Source organism: Poecilia formosa, unplaced genomic scaffold, assembly GCF_000485575.1.
Source record: "Poecilia formosa unplaced genomic scaffold, Poecilia_formosa-5.1.2 Scaffold6, whole genome shotgun sequence".
NCBI lineage: Eukaryota > Metazoa > Chordata > Actinopteri > Cyprinodontiformes > Poeciliidae > Poecilia > Poecilia formosa.
This window is the reverse complement of record NW_006799945.1, coordinates 1,101,334-1,126,081: the sequence shown is the minus strand read 5'-3', so window position 1 is coordinate 1,126,081 and position 24,748 is coordinate 1,101,334. Positions and strand designations below refer to the sequence as shown.

General features: G+C 38.4%; 1 protein-coding gene and 1 long non-coding RNA gene across 3 annotated transcripts; one reads left to right on the top strand and one right to left on the bottom strand.

Annotated features, from left to right (window-relative positions):
• The first annotated feature begins 125 nt into the window (after positions 1-125).
• Positions 126-5,000, top strand: LOC107837939 (uncharacterized). The gene is made up of 2 exons (XR_001663992.1): positions 126-203; positions 4,810-5,000. It is a non-coding gene; the product is annotated as an uncharacterized LOC107837939 (long non-coding RNA).
• LOC103147583 (sarcoplasmic/endoplasmic reticulum calcium ATPase 2) lies at positions 463-24,401 on the bottom strand. 2 transcript variants are annotated; one of them, XR_001663989.1, is made up of 24 exons: positions 24,284-24,401; positions 23,969-23,986; positions 23,794-23,876; positions 19,991-20,095; positions 18,947-19,085; positions 12,138-12,218; positions 11,366-11,451; positions 10,528-10,683; positions 10,264-10,405; positions 9,870-10,036; positions 8,272-8,360; positions 8,064-8,166; positions 7,846-7,977; positions 7,631-7,750; positions 6,768-6,986; positions 6,559-6,682; positions 6,255-6,466; positions 5,945-6,165; positions 5,649-5,851; positions 5,436-5,521; positions 5,219-5,352; positions 4,226-4,343; positions 2,158-4,139; positions 463-1,485 (listed from the first exon to the last, which is right to left on the bottom strand). XR_001663989.1 is itself a non-coding variant. In XM_016678804.1 (24 exons), exons 1-24 carry the CDS (start codon positions 24,399-24,401, stop codon positions 1,472-1,474), a joined length of 3,042 nt encoding a protein of 1,013 aa, XP_016534290.1. In that variant the 3' UTR covers positions 463-1,471. The 2 variants fall into 2 exon arrangements, 1 of the variants encoding a protein (XP_016534290.1); XM_016678804.1 differs by having other exon boundaries at positions 3,968-4,139.
• Positions 24,402-24,748: the final 347 nt, after the last annotated feature.

Genomic DNA, 24,748 nt, shown 5'->3' with positions numbered 1-24,748 from the left:
TCCACATTTTCAAATCTCAAGTTCTCTTTTTTTTAAGGCTCACTTACTTAGATGTTTTCTGAGTTTTGGTTACGAGATTGTCATGAAATCTTATTTTGTCTGATCATTCTTTTATTTGGTTTTAGGTCCTTATCCAATGATGACCTCTCATTTACCCTCCTCAAATATTCACTGTTTATTTCACATCAAACCTACCAGAGCTGGTAAGTCACAACCAAAGCTGTTACAATTGAAGTGTTTTTGATGGCAGGATTGGAAATAGCATCAGTGACCTCATTTTATAAATCATGAATGTATACAAATCAAAGGTTCAGTACTTCCGGTATGTTTCAGTGTGAGTTCTGACAAGTCAATAAAATAATTTATTGAAGTTATCACAACTGTTACAAGTGCCACAATAAATGTATCCGTTTTCCCCTTAAAAATATGGCATTGGCGGCATAAAAATAAAAAGACAACAAATCAAATACTAGATTATTTTATTTACCTGAAATCACAACCTCAGTAATGTATGTACTGTACAATCATTATCAGCCTTCAGTAATGATTGACGTTTTCATATGGTTAATATTGTTCTTCAACCAGGTGTCAGGAGGAGACCATACAGGGTTCCTCACATTAAATCACAGTTTTACAGCAGTTGATAAAGATAGATAATTATAGGAATGTCAAGGCAATAAGAAAAATCAAACGAGCTGTATTGCAGGTTCACTGAGAAATGAGCGACAGTCTGCTAACCTAGATGCTATTGGCTAATTCATGAAATTAACTGGCAGAGTGAGTGGTATTCTCACATTAAGTGATGGGATAAAAAAAGATACTATTAGAAAAAAACAAAAGCAAAACGCTAAGGTTAAGCACAGTCAAGTTCAGCATGAATCAGGCGTTCATGTCCAACATTGTGCAAATGACCCAAACCATTACAATAAAAAGTGATTTTACAACTTTTCTTTATCTTTCTTAAAACGCTCTTTAAGTCATTAGAGTATTATACATTAGAATCTATAAATACAAATTTGTAAAGCCTACATACAGCTGAAACGCATGCATGAATGTTTTTGTACACCGATGTACAGCTAAGACCATTCAACCCACTTTTTTTGCAAAGTGATCAATGCGACCGACGAGCTACCAATGGAAGAACGTCTTCATGCAAGGAGGATTCAGAAGGAGGGGAGCGTTTCAGGACGTCCCTGCACATATAGCTGGATTATCGTCCTAATTTAGCATTTGCACACAGAGGGATGTGTGACTCACTGCGGGAATTTTATTGTTATAAGTTGGCGGCGAAAGGGACAATTAGCAGGATAACTATGCATTCTGAAAACAGTGTTCTTTTCACCTGTGTGTGTGTTTGTGTGTGTGTGCTGCTGGTCATCCAGGTGTCTGCAGTGAGGGAAATTATGCGTGAGCCACACTTTGTGGAAAGACGATTCCCAGCTTCTTATTCTGCTCTGATTGCCAAAAGCTTTCATGAAAACTGACCTAGAAAAACAAAAACAAAAGAGAGAAACAGTTAGTATGTGAAGCCCAAATGAAAATCTAACATTTTACAACGTAAATAATAAGCAAGTGTCCAGAGGTGAAAAGTACAGCACACAGTGAAGTTCACAAAAGTGAGATGTGGTGAAATGATGGCATGATTACTTCCTTGCATATGCATGTTTACATATGAAGATATCCTAGCTTAAATTACATCTAAATGAGAAAAATCCTGAAATACTTCAATAGGACAGTGTGTGGTGATGTACAGGGCCTTGGAAGTTCTTGCACACCTTGAACTTTTGACATTTTATCATGTTACAATCAAACTTCAATGTATTTTTATTGCGATTAAATGCAACATAGCTATTCGAAGAAACAAAGTAGAAGGGATACTACAGTGTTAAATATGTGACATGCATTTATCCTTGCCACTCTTTATTCTGATATCCCTAAATAGCATCTAGTGCAGGAAATCGTGTCCAAATGTCACCCAATAATGTCACCCAGTTTCTCCCACTTTACATGTATGCACTTTGTGTTGGTCTTTCAAATAAAATCCTAAGAAAATACAGTAGAGTTTGTAGTTGTAACATGCTAAATATGGAAGAGTTCCAGGGGTTTGAGTACTTTTGAAGGCTCAGTATGTAGTTGATGTAAGAAATGGATACTCACTCTAATGACAGGGGAGCCAATGGAAGGCATTGAAGAAAATAAAAGCACACATTTGTTAAGACAAACACAGGCAGTGAGAACAACCAGGCTTCTACCTAAAAACATGCTTTAGTTGAGTTTTTCACACATGGAAAACATCCACAAATGCAAATTACTGAAGGATCGGATCCAACATCTGTACTCAGAAAAACCAAAGCATTCGTTTTTCCTAAATTATTGTTATAGTAATATATGCACATACAAAAACACTGGATATGAAATGTAATAACCATGAGCCTCAAACATAAATAAAGACAGAAAACACTTGATTCAAAGGGTTCATTGTGAGTGTATTTTTTTCTTTTTTTATAGAAAAAAAAAAACATTTAGGGTTTTGATCTGCAATCAAGGTTTCATTTGGAGAACTTGTATTAGTATTGTAGGATATTTTTTTTTGATGTCCTTTGAATCAAACACTATGGAAATGGTAAGACAACATAAAGCATCCCCACCCAGCTTTGTCTCCACAACAAATTAAGTTAAAGAATGTCACAATCAATACAAATAAGACACATCCTTAAAAAAAAAAAAAGTTAAAGGGGAAGGAAGATGTTCTTCGTTTTCTGCACAAGCAAGTAGGGGGCACACCTCAGATGTTATCTTTTAGCAAGACGTGTCGAGGGAAAGCATCTTGAGATGAGCAAAACAATTTTTTTTAAAAAAAAAAAAGCATTTTTCATCATACTGAGGTAGCTGTGCTCTGCCCAGTGCAGAAAAACCGACTTCATTTTTAATCAATATCGTAAAAAAGAAAAAATTTAAAATAAAATCCACAAAGCTATTTACGTTTTAACAAGGTGGGGTGGGCGTACACATTTAAATTAGAAATGAGAAACCACATACAGTTCATGCTTGGTCACAGGGCATGCAGCTTTTTTTTTGTTTTGTTTTTGTTTTTTTTGTTTCTCAGATTTTATTTTTCCTTTTTGTTTAAGCCGAGCATCCCAAACCTTTCCCTTGTTTCTTGTCTGCCGAATGGAGCTTGTCCTCTCAGAGAGTTTTGAATTTATACTGAAGACACAATGGTTAACAGAAAGTAAATCAAGGCGGTTTTTCTAAGCCACGCTGGTTAAACAATTTACAAAGCCATTAAAAAAAAAATTGCATAAAATAGTGTTCAATCTCTGTACAGATCAACTTATTTAATATCTTTACTTTTTAACGTGTTCAGGAGAAGGGGAGCCTAAAGAAAAATTCTCTAACAGTAGTGACGCAGGGCAGAATGCAGATAATCCTAACATTTAAAACATACCTTAAAGGCAAAATTGACAATGGAAAAAAAAAGAAAAAAAAAAAAACTGGCAACACTATATTTGCTCTTAAACCAGCAACAAAGTCCAACCCTATGGGAGTCACTTCAAAGCCTCAGTCATTCATAAGTCTTGACCCACCTCGAATAGGCGACTTAAATTTTAACTTTTTTTTTCTTATATTATTTGTTGCGTTTCATGAGTTACAGTTGGTCCTTCTCGTGCACACAAGCTCACACGCGCACACACAACTCTAACTCTACAAACGCACACGCATACACACGCTAGCTAGCTAGGTATGAACAATTAGGAAGGTAGGAGAAAAGGAAAGGAGGTGATGGCAGTGGGTGAGGGGTGGAGTTGGGGGCTGAGGGAGAGGGGAGGGAATGGAAAAAAAAGTTGAGGTTGTGCTCAAGTCAGTCAGGACATGAACATGTCAGCCAGGTTAGTGTCAGAGCTGTAGATCCAGAGGACCAGAGGGAGGGAAATGGCCACGAAGGGCCAGGAGATGCCCTCCATACATGCAAACAGGCAGCAGCCTTTGGAGCTGGGGAACTTCTCCAGCTCTCTGTTGCGCTCCAGGTAGTTCCTGGCAACGAACTTCAGCAGCTCATCAAGCAAGATGACGGGCAGCGAGATCTTCAGCACCATTAGCCACTGGGTGAGGTTAAGAGGGGTGATCTGGAAGATGATCTGCAGAAGAGAAACGAAGAATTCAACAATAAATACACTGCCAGGGCTTTAAAACTGCAAATGATACAACTGTGTAAATTTCGTACTGGAAGCGGCTCCACATAGAGGATGAGGAAGTGAAGGGACATGGAGAGGCAGATGGCACCCAGCAGCCAAACGTTCTCCCAGGGAGGCATCCGCAGCAGCGACTGGTTCTCTGACACACTGAGACACAATAACAAAACGAGATCTTTACTAAACACTTTAACTGGCTGGACAAGCTTCGTTTTCTGTGTTTGTGCATAAAAACTCGCCTCGCAATAGCATTTGTACCCTTCAACACCGAACTTCAATGTACCTTATGAGACTTTATGAAACAGACTTACAAATAAATCTCTAAAAACTATGGTGAGGAACTTTATTCTCCCCCTTTGCTTCAATGACCCCTAAAAAAAAGTCTAGTGCAACAAACTGGCTTCAGATGACACTAAATTAGTAATCTATTTTTAGTCCAAATACAGCTGTTCTCCAAGGGCCCCTGAGGTTTGTTAGAGAATATTTATGGGTCAGATGAGGACACAATGCACCTTTTAGCCAAAAATGCAAAACATAACACTGTCTAAAAATTTACAATACGTGTGAATGAATGTGAAGATGTGAGCTAATGCAGAGATTTTTTTTCTTTTTACAGAAAACTTGTTTAAAGCTGGAAAACACAAAGACCCTAAACACAAAGCCAGAGATGGAGTAGAACAAGCCTTATTGCAAATCTGTGGCAAGACTTGAAAATGTATGTTCAGAAACACTATCAAACTTGAGCCGCTATGCAAGGAGTTCTCCAAAGTCCCTACATCTCAGATTAAATAAAAAGTTGCAAAACCATTTCCCCTTTTCTTCCCCTTCACAATGGTGTGCTCGCTGTGGTTGGTTAACCTCATAGAATGGCATTAAAATAAACTTATATCAGTAGTTTTAATGTAAACATGTGGAAATGTTTCAAGCGTGTGGATACTTTTGGATTGATCTACTTTAAATAAGGTTAAATGCACACAAATCTTTACACAAATGTAATTATGTCTGTATGGATTCCTCAGACCAACCTGTTGAGGGCATTGCACATCTCTATAGTAACCAGCACCGACAGGGCCATGGTCATGGGGTAAGGGGACTCAAAAACCTTACAGTCCAGACCCTGGTAGTCGGGGTTCTCTGGGCCACATTGCAGGAAATGGCTCTGTAGGAGGTGATCGATGATGAAAGATTAGACTTTAGAGCAGATAAATGAGGTGAACTGAGAAGCAAAGGGTTAACACCTACCAGCTGGTAAAAGGTAATCCTTGGTCCATCCTCAGCAGCAACAAACCACCAAGCAGCGGCGCCAACAGTAGCAGCTCCAACGTAACCTTTTAAGACGACACAAAAGAGCTGCTGAAGAAAATTTAAGGTAAACAGCAACAACAGGCAGGTGTGCCATTAAAATATGGAGCATGGATTTGCTAAGGATTGACTTTCCATACAGTCCTAACTTACATCCAATGGCAAGGTATCTAAAGAAAAGCCATCCGGAGATGAGGGGCTCCCGAGCATTTCGTGGAGGTTTGCTCATGATGTCCAAGTCGGGGGGGTTGAATCCTAAGGCGGTGGCGGGCAACCCATCAGTCACCAGGTTGACCCAGAGGAGCTGAACGGGGATGAGCGCCTCGGGGAAACCCAGAGCTGCAGTCAGGAAGATGCTGCAACCACATCAAGAATCATAGTTATACGAGAGAGGAAAAAAAAAAAGTTTTAAATGGAGAATTGGGAGCATATTAACACAAAATCCTTACCAGACAACTTCACCAACATTGGAGGAGATGAGGTATCTGATGAACTGCTTCATGTTGTTATAAATGGCTCTGCCTTCCTCGACTGCAGCTACGATGGTGGAAAAGTTATCATCAGCCAGCACCATCTCCGACGCCGTTTTGGCCACAGCTGTTCCGGAGCCCATGGCAATGCCAATCTCAGCCTTCTTCAGAGCAGGGGCGTCGTTCACTCCATCACCGGTCTGAACCCAACACAAAACCAGTCACGACGTCAACAAACATCTTCTAGAAGGGCTATTAACAGAAAACTGGAGGAACAGCTCCTTCTTACCATAGCTGTGATCTCATCATAGGACTGCAGATACTCGACGATCTTGGATTTGTGTGCTGGCTCAACGCGAGCGAAGCAGCGAGCCTTGACCACAGCATCTCTCTGTGCGGCAGGTGAGAGGTCATCAAACTCTCTGCCAGTGAAAGCCATGCTGGAAACATCGTCCTCCTCCCCAAAGATGCCGATACGTCTGCAGATGGCTACTGCCGTACCTGAAACATTCAGACACGCAACGTTTAATCAGCGAGACTTTCCACAAGTCAAGCATTTCAGACGTTGCAGTTTTGCGATTTGTAGATTTTACCCTTGTTGTCTCCGGTGATCATGATTACTCTGATGCCTGCGAGACGGCAAAGCCTGATGGAAGCAGCCACCTCCGCTCTGGGTGGATCCAGCATGCCGACGCAGCCCACAAACGTCAGATCAGTCTGAAAAACGAACACAGATAAAACTTTACAAAAAATAAATATATAAAATAAATAAAACAAAGTACAGATTATCTTCCCCTCTTACCTCGTATTCCACAAAGCGAGAAGAGTCTTCCAACACAAAGTTCTCTTTGTTTACAGGGTTATCACGCGTCGCCAGAGCCAGACAGCGCAGAGTGTCTCTGCCAGTCCCATACTCTCTGATCACAGACATGATCCTCTCCTTGATGCCAGGGGTCATCGGCACCTTGCTGCTGCCGACACGGATGTGTGTGCACCTGTCAATAACTCCCTCTGGGGCACCCTATGAGCAAAGATGGTAAAGACAGCGAAATGGACAAGAAATCCCAGTTTGTTACGAGTAAAAGATGTCTGTCTCCAGATTCCAACACGTGTTATATTTAATAATTGTAGGCATTTCCAGCATTCAGTCCTTTTTAATCGTCTTTTAAAAATGCAATGTAAAACTTAAATGCAAAAGCTCATCCGAACTACAAACTGGGGAAAAAGAATGAAGGTCAGAAAACAGATGGTGGGTGAATGGATACATGGCTAAATGCTCAACAGAAAAAAGGGGGCAAATGAATGGATGAAAGATCAAAACAAAGCCTATGAATGGATGGAAAAATGAATGGATGAATGAATAAGTGGGTGGACAGACAGATAGATGATAGATCCAGGACAAATGGGTTGACAGAACTAAAGAATGGATGAATGAACAGCAAAACAGATGGACTGATGATGGACAGATCTTGGACAAATGAATGGATGGAGTGATGAATGAACAGAAGCTTGAAATGACGCATTAAGACTAAAAGCAAGGGAATGCGTTTTGAAAATACACATTTTTCTAAACTGCATTTCATTGTCTCACACAAATTCAGCCTTTGAAAATACTCATCACCACCTTCGTTTCAGAATAACAGCTTCAATAGGAGAAGTTTTTACCTTTACAAACATCTTGCCAACAGAGGACCGTGCTTTATTTGGAGTGCAGTATACGGACATAGACTTCCTGTCTCTGGAAAATTCCAAAGTGAACTCCTTCTTCATGAGCTGCTTGATCACCTGTGAGAAAACAAAAGACAAATATGAGAATTATGGGGGTTAATTTTAAACCATTACAAAAGAAAACAATAGATACAGGGTTAAAGATTGCGTACAGAGTTGCAGGCATTGGCTCGCTCAACCTTGGACAGGTTTTTAATGTCTGTATCAAACACGTTCATTTTCTCCACCAGACACGTCAGCGCCGTTTCCGTGGCCTCTCCCACCTTCTCATAAACACCTTTGGTCTGGACAGAACAAACATTGATGAGCGATAAACCATTTAATAAAAAAACAAAAATAACCAGAAAAAACATCCAAAACAATCACCAACCTCATTAAAATCCAGTGATGAGTCATTACAGAGAGCACAGATAGTGGCCAGCTCAACCAAGGCATCATACTGGGAGCATTTTACTGGTTTGCCATTATGAAAGCTAAAGAAATGAGACAAGCACAAAAAGTAAGGGAAAGTACTAGACATGTTAGCCGAAGGTACATCTATTTGAGCTCAGACATTTTAAAAGGCACTGAATACTCACACTTCTCCATCTGGAGCGTATGTGGAGCCCGTAACAGTGAATTCCTTTAACGGACAGTGATCCCCCTCGGTTTTATCAATAATAAACATCTACAAACACAAGAAACAAACCAAATTTTTTTTGTTGAAAACTGCTTGAGACAAAAATGCTTGATATTTTACTTATTCCACCATCCAACTTCTAGGCGTATGTCAAAACTGTTTAAAAACAATTCTAATCTTAGTCCAGCAGGGGGCAGCCTGTTACAACACTGAACAGTGTTAAAAAAAAACACAGTAAAATCCTGATCCAAAGCATATAAAGAACACAGTGGTGGGTCAGGTTTATAAATGTCATCTTACAGGCACCTGGGTACAATCTTCTTAGTGGCATTCAGGTCCAAGAATAAACAGTAGAAAATTATAATCCCCTTAGGAGGAAACAATTAAAAAGAACCCTTTAAAGATCTTTTTAAATCCACAAAATGACAATGCTAGAGTTTTTTATTACTCTTCATTCATATATATATATATATATATATCTCACCATTATTTTACTATTTTAGGGGATTATTCTGCAACTGTTTGAGCCTGAAGTACTTCAAGCTACAGCATCTTACCCAGCAGTCAAATTGGTGGTTCTAATAACTACAGTTGAAAGAGAACAGAGATGAAAGCCAAAATATTCATTTAAAATGATGTGAAGGCTTTATGTGAGCACTACTGACTTGAGAGAGATGCAGATATGGAGGCAAGGCAGAAAGAGACAAGGTCAGTTATGCAACTCAACTGGTTTATGCTGCTGACTAACTACTGCATGCTGATCAGGATTCTGCTGGAGCGGAGGGGCGGCGGCAGAAAAACGCATCCAGAAATATAGAAGGATTGAAATGGAGAACTGTGCACTTAGCTAAGCAACAACCAACAAGATGAAACAAGCAGATATAATATGAAGATATTTATGCTAATAACACAGGATGGAGGAAAGGAAAACATCTCATTTTCTGTTTTCGCTCAAATACTTTAATGTGTGATGCACACTGTGCTGCTAATCCCAGGAGGATGCTTACAGACAAACATCACCTGCAACACATCACCACTTGTACAAAAGGGTGTTCATTTGCAATGCTATACTTTCACATGACCAGCTTGAACTGGGTGAAATTAAATGATGCCCTTTTCAGGCTCAAACAAAAGCTGTAAACTGATTATTTTTTGACTAATTTTAGCTACTCTAGAGAAAAGAGCTGCACCATTTCTTCACAAACATAAGAACATTGCTACTGGTATGTTAGTGTGCTTGTGGTTCAGGCTACTACACACACGTTTTTGTATGGACAGGTTGTAAATGTATCCTACTCCCCCCCTTTTAAACTTCACTATAACATCTTACTTTTTATCTAAATAAAAATTAAATATTAATTTTCGTGTGATATTTGCCTGCTAATGTGCTGAAACAGAATCAAAACTTTAGAACTAACTAACCGACTGACACTGTTCAGCATTTGTCCAATTTCTTGTTTGCTGGTGCCTGTCAAGCCGACTCCTGACCGTGGTGAGCAGTGAAACTGTGAAACCCACCAAGGACTTTTCTCTCTTCTGAAAAACTGGCGCTCTTACCCGGCAGACAGACATCTGATTGGTGGTCAGCGTCCCAGTTTTGTCAGAGCAGATGACAGATGTACAGCCGAGGGTCTCCACGGAGGGCAAGCTGCGGACAATAGCGTTCTTCTTGGCCATGCGGCGCGTTCCCAAAGCCAGACAGGTAGTGATGACAGCAGGCAGACCTAGAGTGGTTACAGCAGGTCCGTTCAGGGGAAGAGTGTTATTTAGGTTAAAGTGAGAAAAATATCTCACTCTAGGAAAGAAAATATGGCTTTCCTTTATTGCTTTATATCCTAACCTGTTATATATATAGTCTATATAAAAAAACTAAAATTGCAGCAGTATTTTGTATGTCTAAAGAACAAAAATAATTCTAGATATGCTGTATTATCCGTGTGACTCGGCTTACCCTCAGGAATAGCAGCGACTGCCAGAGCCACCGCGATCTTGAAATAATAGACTGCACCTCGGATCCAAGAGCCTCCATGGACCGGGTCGTTAAAATGTCCGATATTGATGATCCAAACAGCAATGCAGATCAGTGAGATGACCTGTGATAAAACAGTAGCTCAGCTTTAAAGATGATTACGAGCAAACGGAATGAATACAGTGTATTTTGCACAAATTTAAATGATCCAAATTAGAATTGACTGGAAAATGGAGATTTGTTAACCTTGGATAGTTGCTGCCCAAACTCATCCAGCTTCTGCTGCAGGGGCGTGCGCTCCTGCTCTGTGGACGCCATCTCATCTCGGATTTTGCCGATCTCTGTGTTGCCGGCTGTGGCCACCACCACGCCTACAGCCTTACCTGCTGCAATGTTGGTGCCCTGTTGAGGTTGAGCGGTGCACACACGGATTAGCAGACCAACACATTTAAAGAGCTGCAAAATGGGTAAAATGTTTACTAGAAGTAGCTAACATGTCAAAACGTAAAAAATCTGAGCTAAAACGAAAAAGTATTCATATACAATGAACTACAAACATATCGTCACTTTTTGTCATGTTAAAGCGGTTAAGACATGAGGCTGTGAATGACGACTTTGCTAAACAAATAACTTGGCTTAAGTTTCTCAACTTGGCCTAGTCAAAGCTATTTTAAATAGCAGAATGTGCAAAGATTTATTTTTTTCTTTAGGTTTTCAAAGCTGGTAGAAATATACCTGGGAAGACCTGCAGTAATAATTGTAGTCAAAGGTGGTTCTACAAGGTGGGTTGTATACAAAAGCACACCACACTTTTCAGATAATTGTTTAATCTTGTATCAAGATCCTTTCACATAAAATCCCATTAATATGTAGAGGTTTGTGGTTAGGTGACAAATTTAGGAAAAGATGGATCCCTGTGAATTGTGTTGTAAATCACTGTATCTCTTCAGAAAAAAAAATATGCGAAAAAGGCTCAACAGGACAAAAAAAAAAAAAAAGATTAAAAGACATGGAAGAGTATGGCACCTAAATGTAGTCGAAATATATAAAATGGAAAACAAGAAAATCTTTTTGAGTCACTCACAGAAAACAGCATGTTCTTTTTGTCCTGGTTGACGGCTCGTGGATCTGGAACGGGATCTGTGTGCTTGATCACTGATACAGACTCTCCTGCAAGACGGCGAAACGAGAGTTATGAGAACAGGAAACAGAGTGAGTTTCTACACAGCAGAGCATGAAGAGGTAACAGTGGTGCCTGGCTGACATTTTAAACAGAAGTGTGGAAAAGGCTTAGCAGCTGACTGAGCGAACCTGACAAGTATCAGATACTGCCCTGGTGCTGCCTTTCAAAGGCCTTATCTAGTGTGCGCTTACACACAGTTTGCGAGCGCTTTTGGGCATAATCAACTGTGCGTGAATTGTAAAGCTCAAACAGAACGAGACAGAGAGCGTCTGAAAGGCGGCATGGCCATGAATGGGGAAGCAAAGAGAGGAGAAAAATAGCTCAAACACTAAAATATCCCATGGAATTTGCTACCAATTAAGGCAGCGGAGCAAGACGAGAGATTTAAAGAGTTGATTCGCTACTTCTCCCGAACATCAGCCATCCTTCACTATCCTCTCCTAACCCTCTTCACCAACTTCACAGAAAAATGATCCACCCACAAGGGACGATTCAGGACGATTTTTAAAATACATTCCAATTTCTGTTCTATAGTCTCATTGATTGTCATGTGTCATTAAGTCAAAATAAACACATTGGACAAATACATTTCATATAGTTACATTTTAACAAAGAGATTGACAAATCACAGTGCACCAAAAGGAAATTGAAAAGGTGAGGATAGAGACTTTACCTGTAAGAATCGACTGATCTACCCTCAGGGTGGTCGACTTTATAGAAGTAAGCCTGATGTCTGCAGGCACTTTGTCACCAACTGTGGACAGAAATGACACTTTTGGCACCTTGAAATTTGAGTTGCATTCATCAAGTAAATAAAAAGAGAGACATCCGAATTATAAACAGTATTTTATAACCCTTTCCAGACATTTCAATGACAAAATTGTATATTTCAATACTGTGGCAGAATCTCATTTCAAACAAAATGTGAATTACTGTAATACCCTAAATTTGAATCGAACCCCTAACAAAACAAGGAATTGAGCAGCTACTACTAATACAGGTGTTTTAGAGAAATAATCAAAAGTTATTGTTGCTCAGATCAGGAAAAAGTCTTGTTTTCAGCATTATTAATGACTAACTCATCCCCTGCAAAAGGCTATGACACACTTCAGGATGTTCTATTTCCCCTCACAAAAGGCTCCAGCAAGTCTCAATAAAATAAACGTAAACAACATATTTCAAGCTCTGCTTAAACCTAATAAGCAGCAATAAAGCTGCAGACGTTTATTAGACCTGAAAGATTAAACTGTTCTCAAACTTCCCTTGGCTTCACTTCTATCTTAGTTTGAGTTACAAACAGATAAATGCTGTGGTGGTCCGAGTTAATCTTGCATCTTTTATCATTTTAAAAACGTTTTCCTTAACAAAAACATTAAAACTTAAAAGATAAAAAAAGATCAAATCCATAAGAGACACATGAATGATATACAGCTGAGCCCACCATTTTGATTATTGATGGCTTGTATTTATAGAAGATTTCACAGAAACCAAGAACGGAAACCACCACTCTTCCACCAGAGATATTTTCCATTCAGTTAGACATCACACAGCTTGAAAGGGTGAAGATAAAAGCAATGACTCAGAGGCTCTTTAGAGCACGCTCTGTGGACAGTACAGAGTGGTGACAGACATGTAAACCTTTGCTGTGCCCATCTGAGAGGAGAGGAAGAGAGAATGGGCTGCAGGGAAAGAAGGGGTTTAGATGAGTTTCTTAAAACTGTACGCCCAAAAATGGGAAAACTATTTTTGATCATTTGAAGACATGCAGCTGGAACTGCTGGAGGGGAGGGGGAGGCCAAGAACATCTGTTTCAAGCAAGGATATCCCACTCCATCAGATGAGCTGAAATAGAAACTGTGACGTGTGATTGTGTTCAGTCAGAAGATTGTTAGAGCTCGTTTTCCCCAAGAAGACATGGATTTAAGTAAGAAAAACATACTTAATGAGAAACCAGCATAAGTAAACAAATGAGATCTTGATTACACACCTATTTATTTCAAAATGGTACTACTGTAATATGTGTTGAATCCGCAATGACGTTCATGGACTGGGTAGGCTGTGCTACCTTATTTTGGCATCGATGGTTTACTATGTACTGTCAAACTCTCTCCATCCCTGATAAATCCCTTAAAAAAAAAAAAAATTAAAAAAATTAAGAAAATACAAAACAGGACGGTGAGGGAAGGGAGATGACAAAGGCACAGCGGCGACTGGAAAAATTAAACAAAGCCTGTGGGAAGCTTCGCACTAAAAAGTGGCTAATTAGAAATCCTCTTACCAGTAGAGAAAAAAAAAGAACACCCTGCTAATTTTCCATCCACTGGGGTATACTGGGAATAGGGTCACAGTAAGTGGACTAACCCACTTCCACCGGCAATCAGGATGGTTCAGACGCCAGACAAGATAGTAAAGGCAAATAAATCTTGCTTATAACATCCATAAATTAAGATATAGCGACATATTTAATTTTAAAAATAAAAAGCTCAAAATTAAAAATATGCTTCTAAAAGTGGTTTAAAACTTGTTTCTGAAAAAGCAAATTATCAAAAATGACTAATTTTCCACAAAGTTAATGAAATTATTTTGCAATCTTGCACAGAAACGTTCTGCACTGACCTCATTTTCAACTCCACATGGGAGATGTTTTGCCTTTGGTCTTAAAGAGCATGCTCTTTTTAGCTCTTGTTTTATTTTTTCATATATGGGAGTGTGAATGACCTCTGGAACATGGACTTTTCCTTCTCCCTTGTGAACAAAGGATATTATCTGCATTTTCCGCTCCCCTGAGTAAGGGACAAATGTCAGGCTACTTGCACTTAAAGAGAAACCTTCCGCTGGCTTGTAAACACTGGAGCTGTCCTCGTTGTACCAGTCAGGGTAGTCAAAGAAAGAGTGGCGCACAAATGGTTGATATGACTTCCAGGCCCGATGCCGAGTTCTTCACTTTATTTAAGCCACAAAAAAAAATTCTCAGACTCTGATTTGGGAGTTATCTGTCCTTTTAAGCCACTTTTAAAATGGCAAAATGGATAGACAGAATCAGATCAAATGGAAGAAAGTATAGGCAAAAATAGTTGAAGGAATAGTTAGATGCATACTAGAACAGGGATGGATGGAGAAGTGGGTGAAATAAAAACTGTTTTCGTTCTATACACACACACATTTGGAAAACTCCAAAATCTGCACAGTTTTAGAATTAAAATTTGAACATTAACTCAAAACAAAATTGGTTTTTATATTTTGGTTTCAATACAGTTCAGCAGTGAAAATCAGACAGCTTAAGGAGGTGCATACATTACCTAGACTAAAACCTATCCTGCTCCCTGAGCCTTTCATGATGTAGTTTGCAAACACCATGTGAAAATGCATATTGTGATCATCTTTTTCTTAACGAAGGATTTAAATGTCATGGAAAACAGGCAGCAAAAAAACCTTGATGACCTTTTCAAACTCAGAGCAACTTAATGGAGCCCAACCTATTAAAAACAACAACAAATGTCGTTTCTCCACATTACATCCTGTCTGGCACACAAAAGTGTGGCTATAATAAGACAGAAAATAGAACTGAAACAAAGGCAAAGGCAGTTTTTCCCTGCAGAAGTTATTTCTGCCAACAAATAATACCAATCCACAGATTTAATATTGTATTTCTGCTGCAATAATATATTAGGCAGAGAGCAGCAACAGTGATTCTATTTTGATAAAAAAAAGAAAGAAAAACCATTTGAGGTGCCTGCAAGCATATTAAACAGTGACGATCACAGAGAGATCCCATATCAGATAAAAACAAATGAGAATCATCATTGAAATTGTGAATCTAAAGCATTAAAAAATTAAGCTAGACAAGAGGTTACGTCATACAAAAGGCCGTAAAGTTTGGTACTGATCTTGCTAATCTGGTTAAATCAATTTTAATCCAGGTCCTCTTGTCTCTGTTGTTTGGATTCAGGCTGTGCAAACAACTATTTCCTCAAGGATACAAAGTAAACAACCGCTGGTGGGAAAAAAATAAGCTAGGAGGCATCTGGGGACATGCTCTTTACAGAAAGTCTCTGGCAGTAAAACCTCAACATTGGTGGCCTCCGATAATCTGTTACATCACTGATACATCCACACCTTGCATACACACACTCCCGGTGTGCATGCACCAGGAGTGTGTGTATGCATACATGCTGAGGCCACCAGCATGTATGCATACACGGTTCACTTACACTGCATACATGCATTAGTATAGTTATACTATAATGCATAATTATACTATAATTATAGTATAATTAAACTATAATGCATAGTATAGTCATACTATCCATTAAAATGCATAGTATGATTATACTGATTGATATAAACAAATCTTCCTGCTGACATCCACACTTTGCAGTTTGTCAATGCACAAAGTAAAGGGCAATAATGACCTTTTTAACAAATTACAATTACAGCATTGCAACTTGAGTTCTGGGTAGAACATATTTACTAACAAAGAAGGTTTTTTTTTTTATATATATCTGGAAAAACGCACCATCATGCAACAAAACATCAGTTTATCATTAGTTCATCATTTTTCTGTTCTGAATGATGCAACATTGAAAAAAAAAATCTAAATGCTCTAGAAGGTCTGCAACTTTGTGCTACATTTATAACCACATAGCACAGATAGATTCATAAATGTCAACTATCGTCATTTCTAAACACGGTGCATTCATTAAGCATCCTCAACACACAGCAACACATTAACAATTTTTCCCATAAATATTTAAAAACACTAAAAATAAAGAAATAATATGGATTTAAGTATTTACAGTGTTTTCTTATGAAGCTCACAGTTGCGCTCAGGCATATGCTGCTTCTACTAACCATTTTTGAGATATTTTTACAACATAATTCAGTCCACCTTTGGTAAACTGACTTTCCCCCTTAGGAAAGCACATTTCTGGCTCTAGATAAAATAGAGGGAAAGATGAATCAAGCAATGTGCTGAGACCTCCTGGATGAAAACATACTCCAAAGCATTCTTGACTGGAGAGACGATTCATCTTTCAGAAGAACAGAGGAGTGGCTTCAGGACAACTCTGGGAAGGTCCAGTTTCAAGTTTGGGCTTAAAACTGCCCAAGTCTGGGCAGTTTCAAGCCCAGACTTGAAACTGCATTTCGCTTGTCTGGAAAGAACTGAAAATGAACAAAAACCAATATTTCCCCATCCAACCTGATGAAACTTAAGAGGTTCTGCTAAGCTCAGTACACCTGTCCCGAAGACAGGTATACTGAGCTTGTAGCATCATAATCAGACGACTTGAGGCTGTAATTCCAACCAACAGGACATTAACAAAGCCTTGAGCAAAAGCTCAAGACATATGATGCCTTAGTTTTGTATTTTTTTATATGTTTGCTGAAATAAAAGAAAGCATTTTTCTCATTAGGGGTTGCTGTGTTTAGAGTTTTGATGGAAACAAAAAATACACTTGATCCATTTTAGAAAAGGGCTGAGATACAAAACGTTGAAAAAGGTGAAGGCACAAAATCTGACACCATTAAAAAAATGTCTAGGCAAAAAAGAACAAATAGCACTTTATTATTATTTCTTGTCTTTCTGAAACATTTTCTGGATTTGTTCTTGGAATTAGGCACTGCTGATACTACAGTGCTGATTTTTTGTTTAGTGGCAAAAAACCTATTGCACAAATAAAGTGGGGGAAAAAAAGCCAAGACACATACCTGTGGAAAATAACTCACATGGTCACTACAGTAGAGATACCTGAATTTGTGATAATACAAATTCAGGTATCCATTTTTGGCTCGAGTACAAATTGAAAATTTAAACTTAATTCCCAACAGAGTGAATCAAAGTGGATTCCGTCGATCGTCTAAGCTGATACCAGCAGAATTTCAATCAGCTATTTGTCCATGCAATGTTGACATACTCTGTCTGTGTGAATTTCACCAATTACTGTAGAAGAATTTGACAAACACTGCAGTCAGCTCTCTTCTCCACTTAGCAGCAGAGGTTTACATCAGGACCCAAGCAAACATTTAATAACGTTTACATATAATCAGATTACATCTCCGTCTTTACATGATTGAGAGATTAGCATCATAATGCAAAAATGTTTTATTAGGCTTCAAAAGGTTAAGCAGAAGAGGAATGTTTACTGACTCAGAAAAGAAAATATGCATCTATTAGTTGCTGAAGGGTTACATAATAATGCCGGGAAATTGTTATTACAGTTACTGCTTACTGAAGAGCACACTGATGTGCTTACAGGCAGCGGTGCACTTACAACCTGTTAAACCTAAAAACAACAGGACCAACCACTTGGAGTACTCAGCTTTAAGAAACTGGAAGGAGGCCAAACAGTTCAAAGTTAGTCAGACCGTAATGAAAACATTATTTTAAGCAGAGCAAATTAAAAATTAAAGTCAGGAAATATCTATTTTCATGGAAAGAAAAACAATTAAAGGCAGTTTGATTTTTAAAAAAAAGTCAGTCTAAGATTAAAAGCTTCTTGGTTAAAGAAGACCTCAACAACCAAACAGAAAAATTGGAAAACCAGAGAAAGGGGAGTAGTGACGCAAAAGCCATAAACATTTGCGGCCCAGTTCGAGTTGAGGTTAGCCAAGAAATGGTCAGGAACAGAGTGAGCCTTTGCTCTTGTAGTTCTTTACATGTACTGAATAATCATTATCCTAAAAAGCATCAGAGGAACGAGTGAGATAAGTCCACAGCTCACTCACTATGTGTATAAGCATAAAAACTTTGGAAAGAATTTGGAACACTGTAAGGTCACCAAGAAGAGCAGTGTGCTAAATCACAGCCATTTACACGTTCTCGGCATTGGCCAGAATAAGATACTAATTATATTATAAATTGAGAAAAAATCCGCAGTTTACTATTAATATTTTGCTTTTCAGACATAGACCTAAATTTAGAATAAAAGTATGCTAAATTTGGTAGCAGATTAAGTGGATATTGTGCAGTGGTAACATTTTTTGCTCTTCAGCTCTTCTCAGATTAAGTTTAACAATCTGATATTATTTGGATAATCACTCAGGCTATCTGCTAGGACAACTTGCCTACAGTCAGTTGTATAATAGAGAAACTACATTGCTTGACAACTGGTTTTAAAACAGCATTGCCTTAATAAGAGCGGTGGGAGGCACTCCATTAGTTTCCACACTATGACTAATTATTCATGTCTGTAAATAACTCCACACCGCCAAAATAAACTACAGAGCAGTTTAAGACCTTCATTTCATCCAACTGACCAGCAGTGCACAACAACAGATGGGGGAGGGGCAACATTGTGTTACTTTATGCTTCATTCATTAAGCTGGAAAAAAAAAAAATCTACTCCATTGCTTAGAAAGACCTAAAACCATAAAAACAACGTGGCCTAAAATGTTGACACTTTTGAATCTGCAACTGTTTCACACTTTGAAAAACCTCAACACTAGAAACTTGTTAATTTACAGGTACAATTTTAATCTTACCAGCAACTTCTACGATGTCGCCAGGCACAATGTCCCTGGCTTTGATTCTCTGGACGCTTTTCCTGTCCTGGCGATACACCTTCCCCATCTCTGGCTCATATTCCTTCAAAGCTTCAATGGCATTTTCTGCATTTCGCTCCTTAAGGGTACAAATGATTTATATTTAATAAAAGGTAGAAAGACATCACACAAGACTAAAGCCAAGTACAAGATCAGTCAGAAATGACACTTCTCTGCCAAGTACTAGAATTGTTCAGAGTAGCACTTTACAAACATTCAAAACAGAAAATCTGCAAACAAGGAAGGAAGATTGAAACAATAATCTTTGATAGAACAATGCAAGTGGTGACAAGGTGACATTTTGTTGTTTTCATTTTTGGTTAATCACACATTTACATCAAAGTGCTATTTGTTTAACCTTTCCAGTATAAATATCCAAATCTTTTTTTTGCCTGCCTCTTTCCAGTATTTATACCAGGCAAGGTCCCAGGTTGCCCAGGTTATTTTAAACGGGTAAATACAGCTTACCGCTTAAACATAAATTAACATACATAAAGTGCTCTTCGTTAATAAGCGAAGACTAAAATTAACTTCACAAGGCAAAGTTGGAGGAATCCACTGGCGCACCAGGCTTCGTCTTTGATCCAGAATACAATTTTACTTGAACTATTTGGATTATCCTGCTGGCTCTTGAGTTTTTCCACAGGGATCTTTATTAATGCAGCAGTTTCACAATGGCTAATCTTTAATTAGCTTGTTAGCTAAAAAATATGTATGGTAATTACTAAAAGACTTGGCTGTTTTATAATAGCTATTTTTTCTTCAGTTATAATACACATAAAAAACCATTACCAATACCAAATCTGTATCAAAATATTTTGGTGAATTTTTACAATAAAGCTTACTTCAGCTTCCCACTTTTAGATGACCAAAAACCCAACTAAGTCAATTTGTAACAGTATGAGTATTCATATACAATTGTAATAAGTATGAAACAAAATTAGGACTGGGCGCATCAGAAATAAGGATGTAATGTGCGTTTACCTGCCAGACTCCTACGATGGCGTTTGCTATGAGAATAAGCAAGATAACAAAAGGCTCCACAAAGGCTGTGACTGTTTCTTCTCCCTCTTCAAACCAGGCCAGAACCTGCATGTGAAAAGGAAAGAATGGATCAGAAATGAAATGCAGAGTAAAAGAGTTTAAACGAGAGACCACGGGAGCCCTGAACATTGTGGCCTGAGACATTAGCATAATCTGCACCATTACAGCCTGCAGGATGGCAACAACAAATATGTGCTTTACATTAAAATGCAGCACTAAGCAATAAATTGAGGTTATATGGCGACATGCAAATAGGAAGAAATTTCGATTATATTGACAATATAACAATTTCTTTCTTCAGGACCCCATCTTTTATCATCTAAAGCAATATATTTGTGAAAAAGAAAATTTAGATTTTTTTTTTTTATTTCACCCTACATTAAATTAATCCAACTGCTTTTGAGGCTACTGTACAATCAGATGTGGTTGAAGTTGGGATATGTTTTTCTAAACATATCTGGTGGGAAAACAAAATACCACTGATTTCAAAACTGACTATAGAACAAGTTAGCAGGGCTTCTAGGAATATGGATTTGTTTATAACTTGACATCACTGAATTTCTTTTATAGATTTTGTGTCCAACACAGAAGTTACATAATCCTGCATAGATTGTACGCTGGGTCAGCCGTTGGAAGTTGACTCCATGGTGAGTTCAATGTTGACAACATGAGGAGACAGCAGTGTCTCAACCACTGTCAATGACTATTGATGCGTTTTGATGGACAAGAGCCTTGTTTGTCTTAAACTCGTTTTAGATAAAATCCAAAACTAACATTTGAAAGTGTCATGTACATTTCTTCATACATAAGAGAATGACTATATTGTAGCAGAAAGAAAACTATGCTTCCATGTTAATCAAAATGTAACATCTTTCACAGAAAACTCAGTTGTAAAGTTACCCCATTTTTCTGCTTAAATGATTACCCATCTCATTGATTTTAAACCATTTTTGTCAATTATTGATAACACAAATGCAGTTTATTTAGGGGAAAGTTGAAGCCAGATGTTAAAAAATAAAGAAGCAAGGAGAGTCCACTATGTCACTAATCATCTTTCATTGCCATACAAGCAAAACCTTGTCTTTTAACTTCCATTAATATCTGCAAGATATTAGAGGAGGGCAACATGTAAATGAAGATCAAGCAGCTTCTGCTCTTGCCAATATTACAAACTGGGCCAAGTGTGTGAGAAAAAGAGCAGGAACTACTATCTCCTCTTTTAGAATCTGTGCCAGGAGCAGAATGTGTCAAATAAGATGTCAAGTGCCTGAGTCTTTTCCTACTGTAGCCTATTTAAACTTTCCTGCTTAAAATCCCGTTTCTATTTGTATCATTTTATACATTTTGTTTGCCAGTTTCTTCTACAGAGCTGAAATATGAACATTTGTACATAATTTAACTATCGTTATGTACCGTCGTGTTAAGAAACCGACTCTGCAGATGTGAGATGACTAAAAGCAAACAAAAATACAGCTCACAACTCATAGACTTTGAAATCAAAGATTGTTCTATGCCTTAATGAGTGATGATGTTTTAAGCCATAGAGCCAACAGCCAATTCCTAGAGTTGAAAATGGCTGAAGGGAAATAAATGCATCACTGAGTTCAACAGGAACTACGCTGGGAAGTGTCACTCACTCACTCAGAAACACAAACACGATCCATTACACCTGTTGACACTACAACGTTGCATTAAGTGACGTGATTAACTAATGATGAAAACAGGCTTGGGCCCTTTACTAGTCTGAAAGGAATCTACTTTCTCTGGATTCCTGTTAAAGATAATCCAGAGAAAGCAGTAAAAAGCATTGCCACCAACTGTTGCTGCACACTGCCAGTTAGCTGGTTGAAAGAAAACCACTTGTTTCACTTGGTTGAAACGCCATCGGTTATCCTACTGCTGTAAACCTCTCCTATGATGCATCCTTGTGATGGGATTTAAACACCAGCCGAAACAAGCTGGAACTCACTCTCTGGATAAAAAGGCTTACAGCAGATTAAAAACATGTGTTGGCTTCACGTCTGTATTTACACAACACATTCTCATGTAAATACAATATGATAAAACTGATATGTGAAGTTTTATCACATATCAGTAATGTGAAGTTCTTATTCTGCACATCAGACATTAAAATCATAAACTAAACTGACCTTTCAGGAATCAGTTTGTTTCATTCTCCGACATCCAAGGACATAACCTGCTGCTTACTGGAAAGATATAATCAGTACTGAAGGATGCTAAAGTGGATACATCCACTTCTATATTATCACGGCTGCTTTCCTGTCATTTTGTGTCACCAGAGAAGAGTCTGGANCATTTCTTTGAATGAAAAAAGAAATGAAATCCTCAAAACATGAGCATATTCATATCCTCATGTTTTGAGGATATGAATATGCTCATGTTGTAATATAAACCAGTTTCCTTTTCTCAGATGCCACAGATAGATGAGTAAGAAAATGTTTCTTTACTGATAAACTGATAATGGCTTGAAAGTGTGAGAAAGGCCAACCTTTGCATTGGTAGTAAAGCTACTTCAGCGTTTTTTTGCAATTTCATACCGTCCCTTAGAGGTGACGTGTACCCGTTTCAAAAACCATCGTTTTAAAGTCAATTACTGTAGTATGTTAGTAAATCTATGTTTTAGTGAAGACCGCCATCAAGCAGAAGATTGCTCAAAGACATGTTTATCATAATATGGTTAAAAAACACTCATGGTATTAGCAAAAATGTTAGAAAAATTATTCCTACTGCTGAAAACTCTGCTGATTATTAAGGTTAGAATGTTAAATGCTATATATTTACAGCTTTTATACTGTTCCAGTATTAATTAGGATTGAATAATATATATCCTACTGACAGTCAGTTGTTTAGCAAGGTAAAACAAGCCAATATTAGTCAATTAATTATTTTTATAACAATCCGAATGACCAAGAAACTAAACATCCAACATCTAATAAATGACAGAGAAACTATTAGGTGATGATTGAAGTCAATAGGCACAGAATAATTTTTACAGGCACAAATCGGGAATAGGTGAGCATGAAATGGTCACGCAGCAAACTGAGCAAACTAACCTGTTGCCCTGATTTCTGAAGTATTCGATCAGGTAATGTTTTACAAGTTTGCTTGTAAAACACCAGCTGCACTATAAATACAACAAGTGTGTTTCTTACGACACTTGATTGGGTAAAAAACAAAGAAGGGGAAAAAAAAAACAGTTTGCAAAAACATGTCATGCCAACATATCAATTAGCACCCACCAGGGAGTCATTTCATTCCCTTTATGTCAACTAGCAACTTAAATGTACTATTATGTACTCAGGTTGCTGAAAGGACATATAGCTATGTTTATGTTTACTTAATATTTTCAAGAAGGAGGATTATCAGTTATTTGATCTCATCAAGGGTTGTAATCACTCATATTCCATAAAAGTCAACAACTAGACCGAATCAGAATCACTACCAATGAATATCAGGTATAAGGAAAACTGTTTAGAAAATAACTAAATGCATTAATACATACAATCCGAGTACAAAATGGTTGCTTTACGTGTGCAAACTGTTATTGTGTGGGTAGTAAATGTCAATGAAGCATACTGACCAGCAGCTTTGATTTCACACATGAAATCCTGGATAAACTGCTTTTGTTTACATTAACCGATCCAACTATAGTTCTCAGAACACAGGTTCAAAGAACTATAACCCGGGTAAGATAACTGAACATCAAATTGTGGTATACTTACAAAGGATATACAGGCAGCAAGTAAAAGGATCCTCACAAGCAGATCTTCAAACTGTTCAATCACCAGCTCCCAAAGGGATTTGCCTAGCAAGAATGAAGATTCGTGAATTAAGGATTTCTTTAAAACGATCTGAAAGATAGAAAATTTAGTGTAGATCTTCAAATTGTCTTCTTACCCTCTTCTGCTGGTAATTCTGCAGAACAACCATCCCATCGACGCCGCAAGGGAGAGAGATGGAAAGGCAATTAGCTAAATGTGATTACTTGTTGCGGGGTATTGAGTGTGTTGGTAGCACTCCACATTAATATCAGCAAATCAATGTATTGCCAATACATTAACGTATGTGATGTTTCACAATATTTCAACATCACACTGTGACATCAACAAGCTTCCCTTTTCTTTGGCTTGTCATTACATTATGGCCCACACATGAGCCGGGTAATTAGCCTGTTCTTGTTTTACAATAAACACATTACGCTTAGCTCCTTACCGTTAGGTCCAAATCGCTCCCGTTGTTTCTTTACCTCCTCTAAACTCAGACCTGTGCTCTCATTTACGTTGAAAAAGTTGAAAACTTCCTCCACCGTCTTCGTGTGTGCGTTGTCCATGGTGAACGGCCACTCGAGGACACAGCTTGTTCCCGCTGCTCCTAACCTTTAACCGGACTCGGTCCTGTTCCTCCACCCGGTGTTCCCACACGCGTTTAAAAGAAAAACGAGTACGGAGAGAAATACTGGAGCCAAAGTCCACAGTCAGGAGCGTAAGCTGTCAGGTAGTTGTACACAGGACAGCGTGGGACGCAGGTGTACGCCGAGAGCGAACGAATTAGTGGCTCGCTTTGCTAACCAGAAGCTAACAAGCTAAAGCTACGTTGCCTCAGCTTGAAATCGCCGGCTGTGCTCCGCTAGCTTTTTGGTGAGACCGTTTAACAAGAATCCATATCAGCACCAGACCA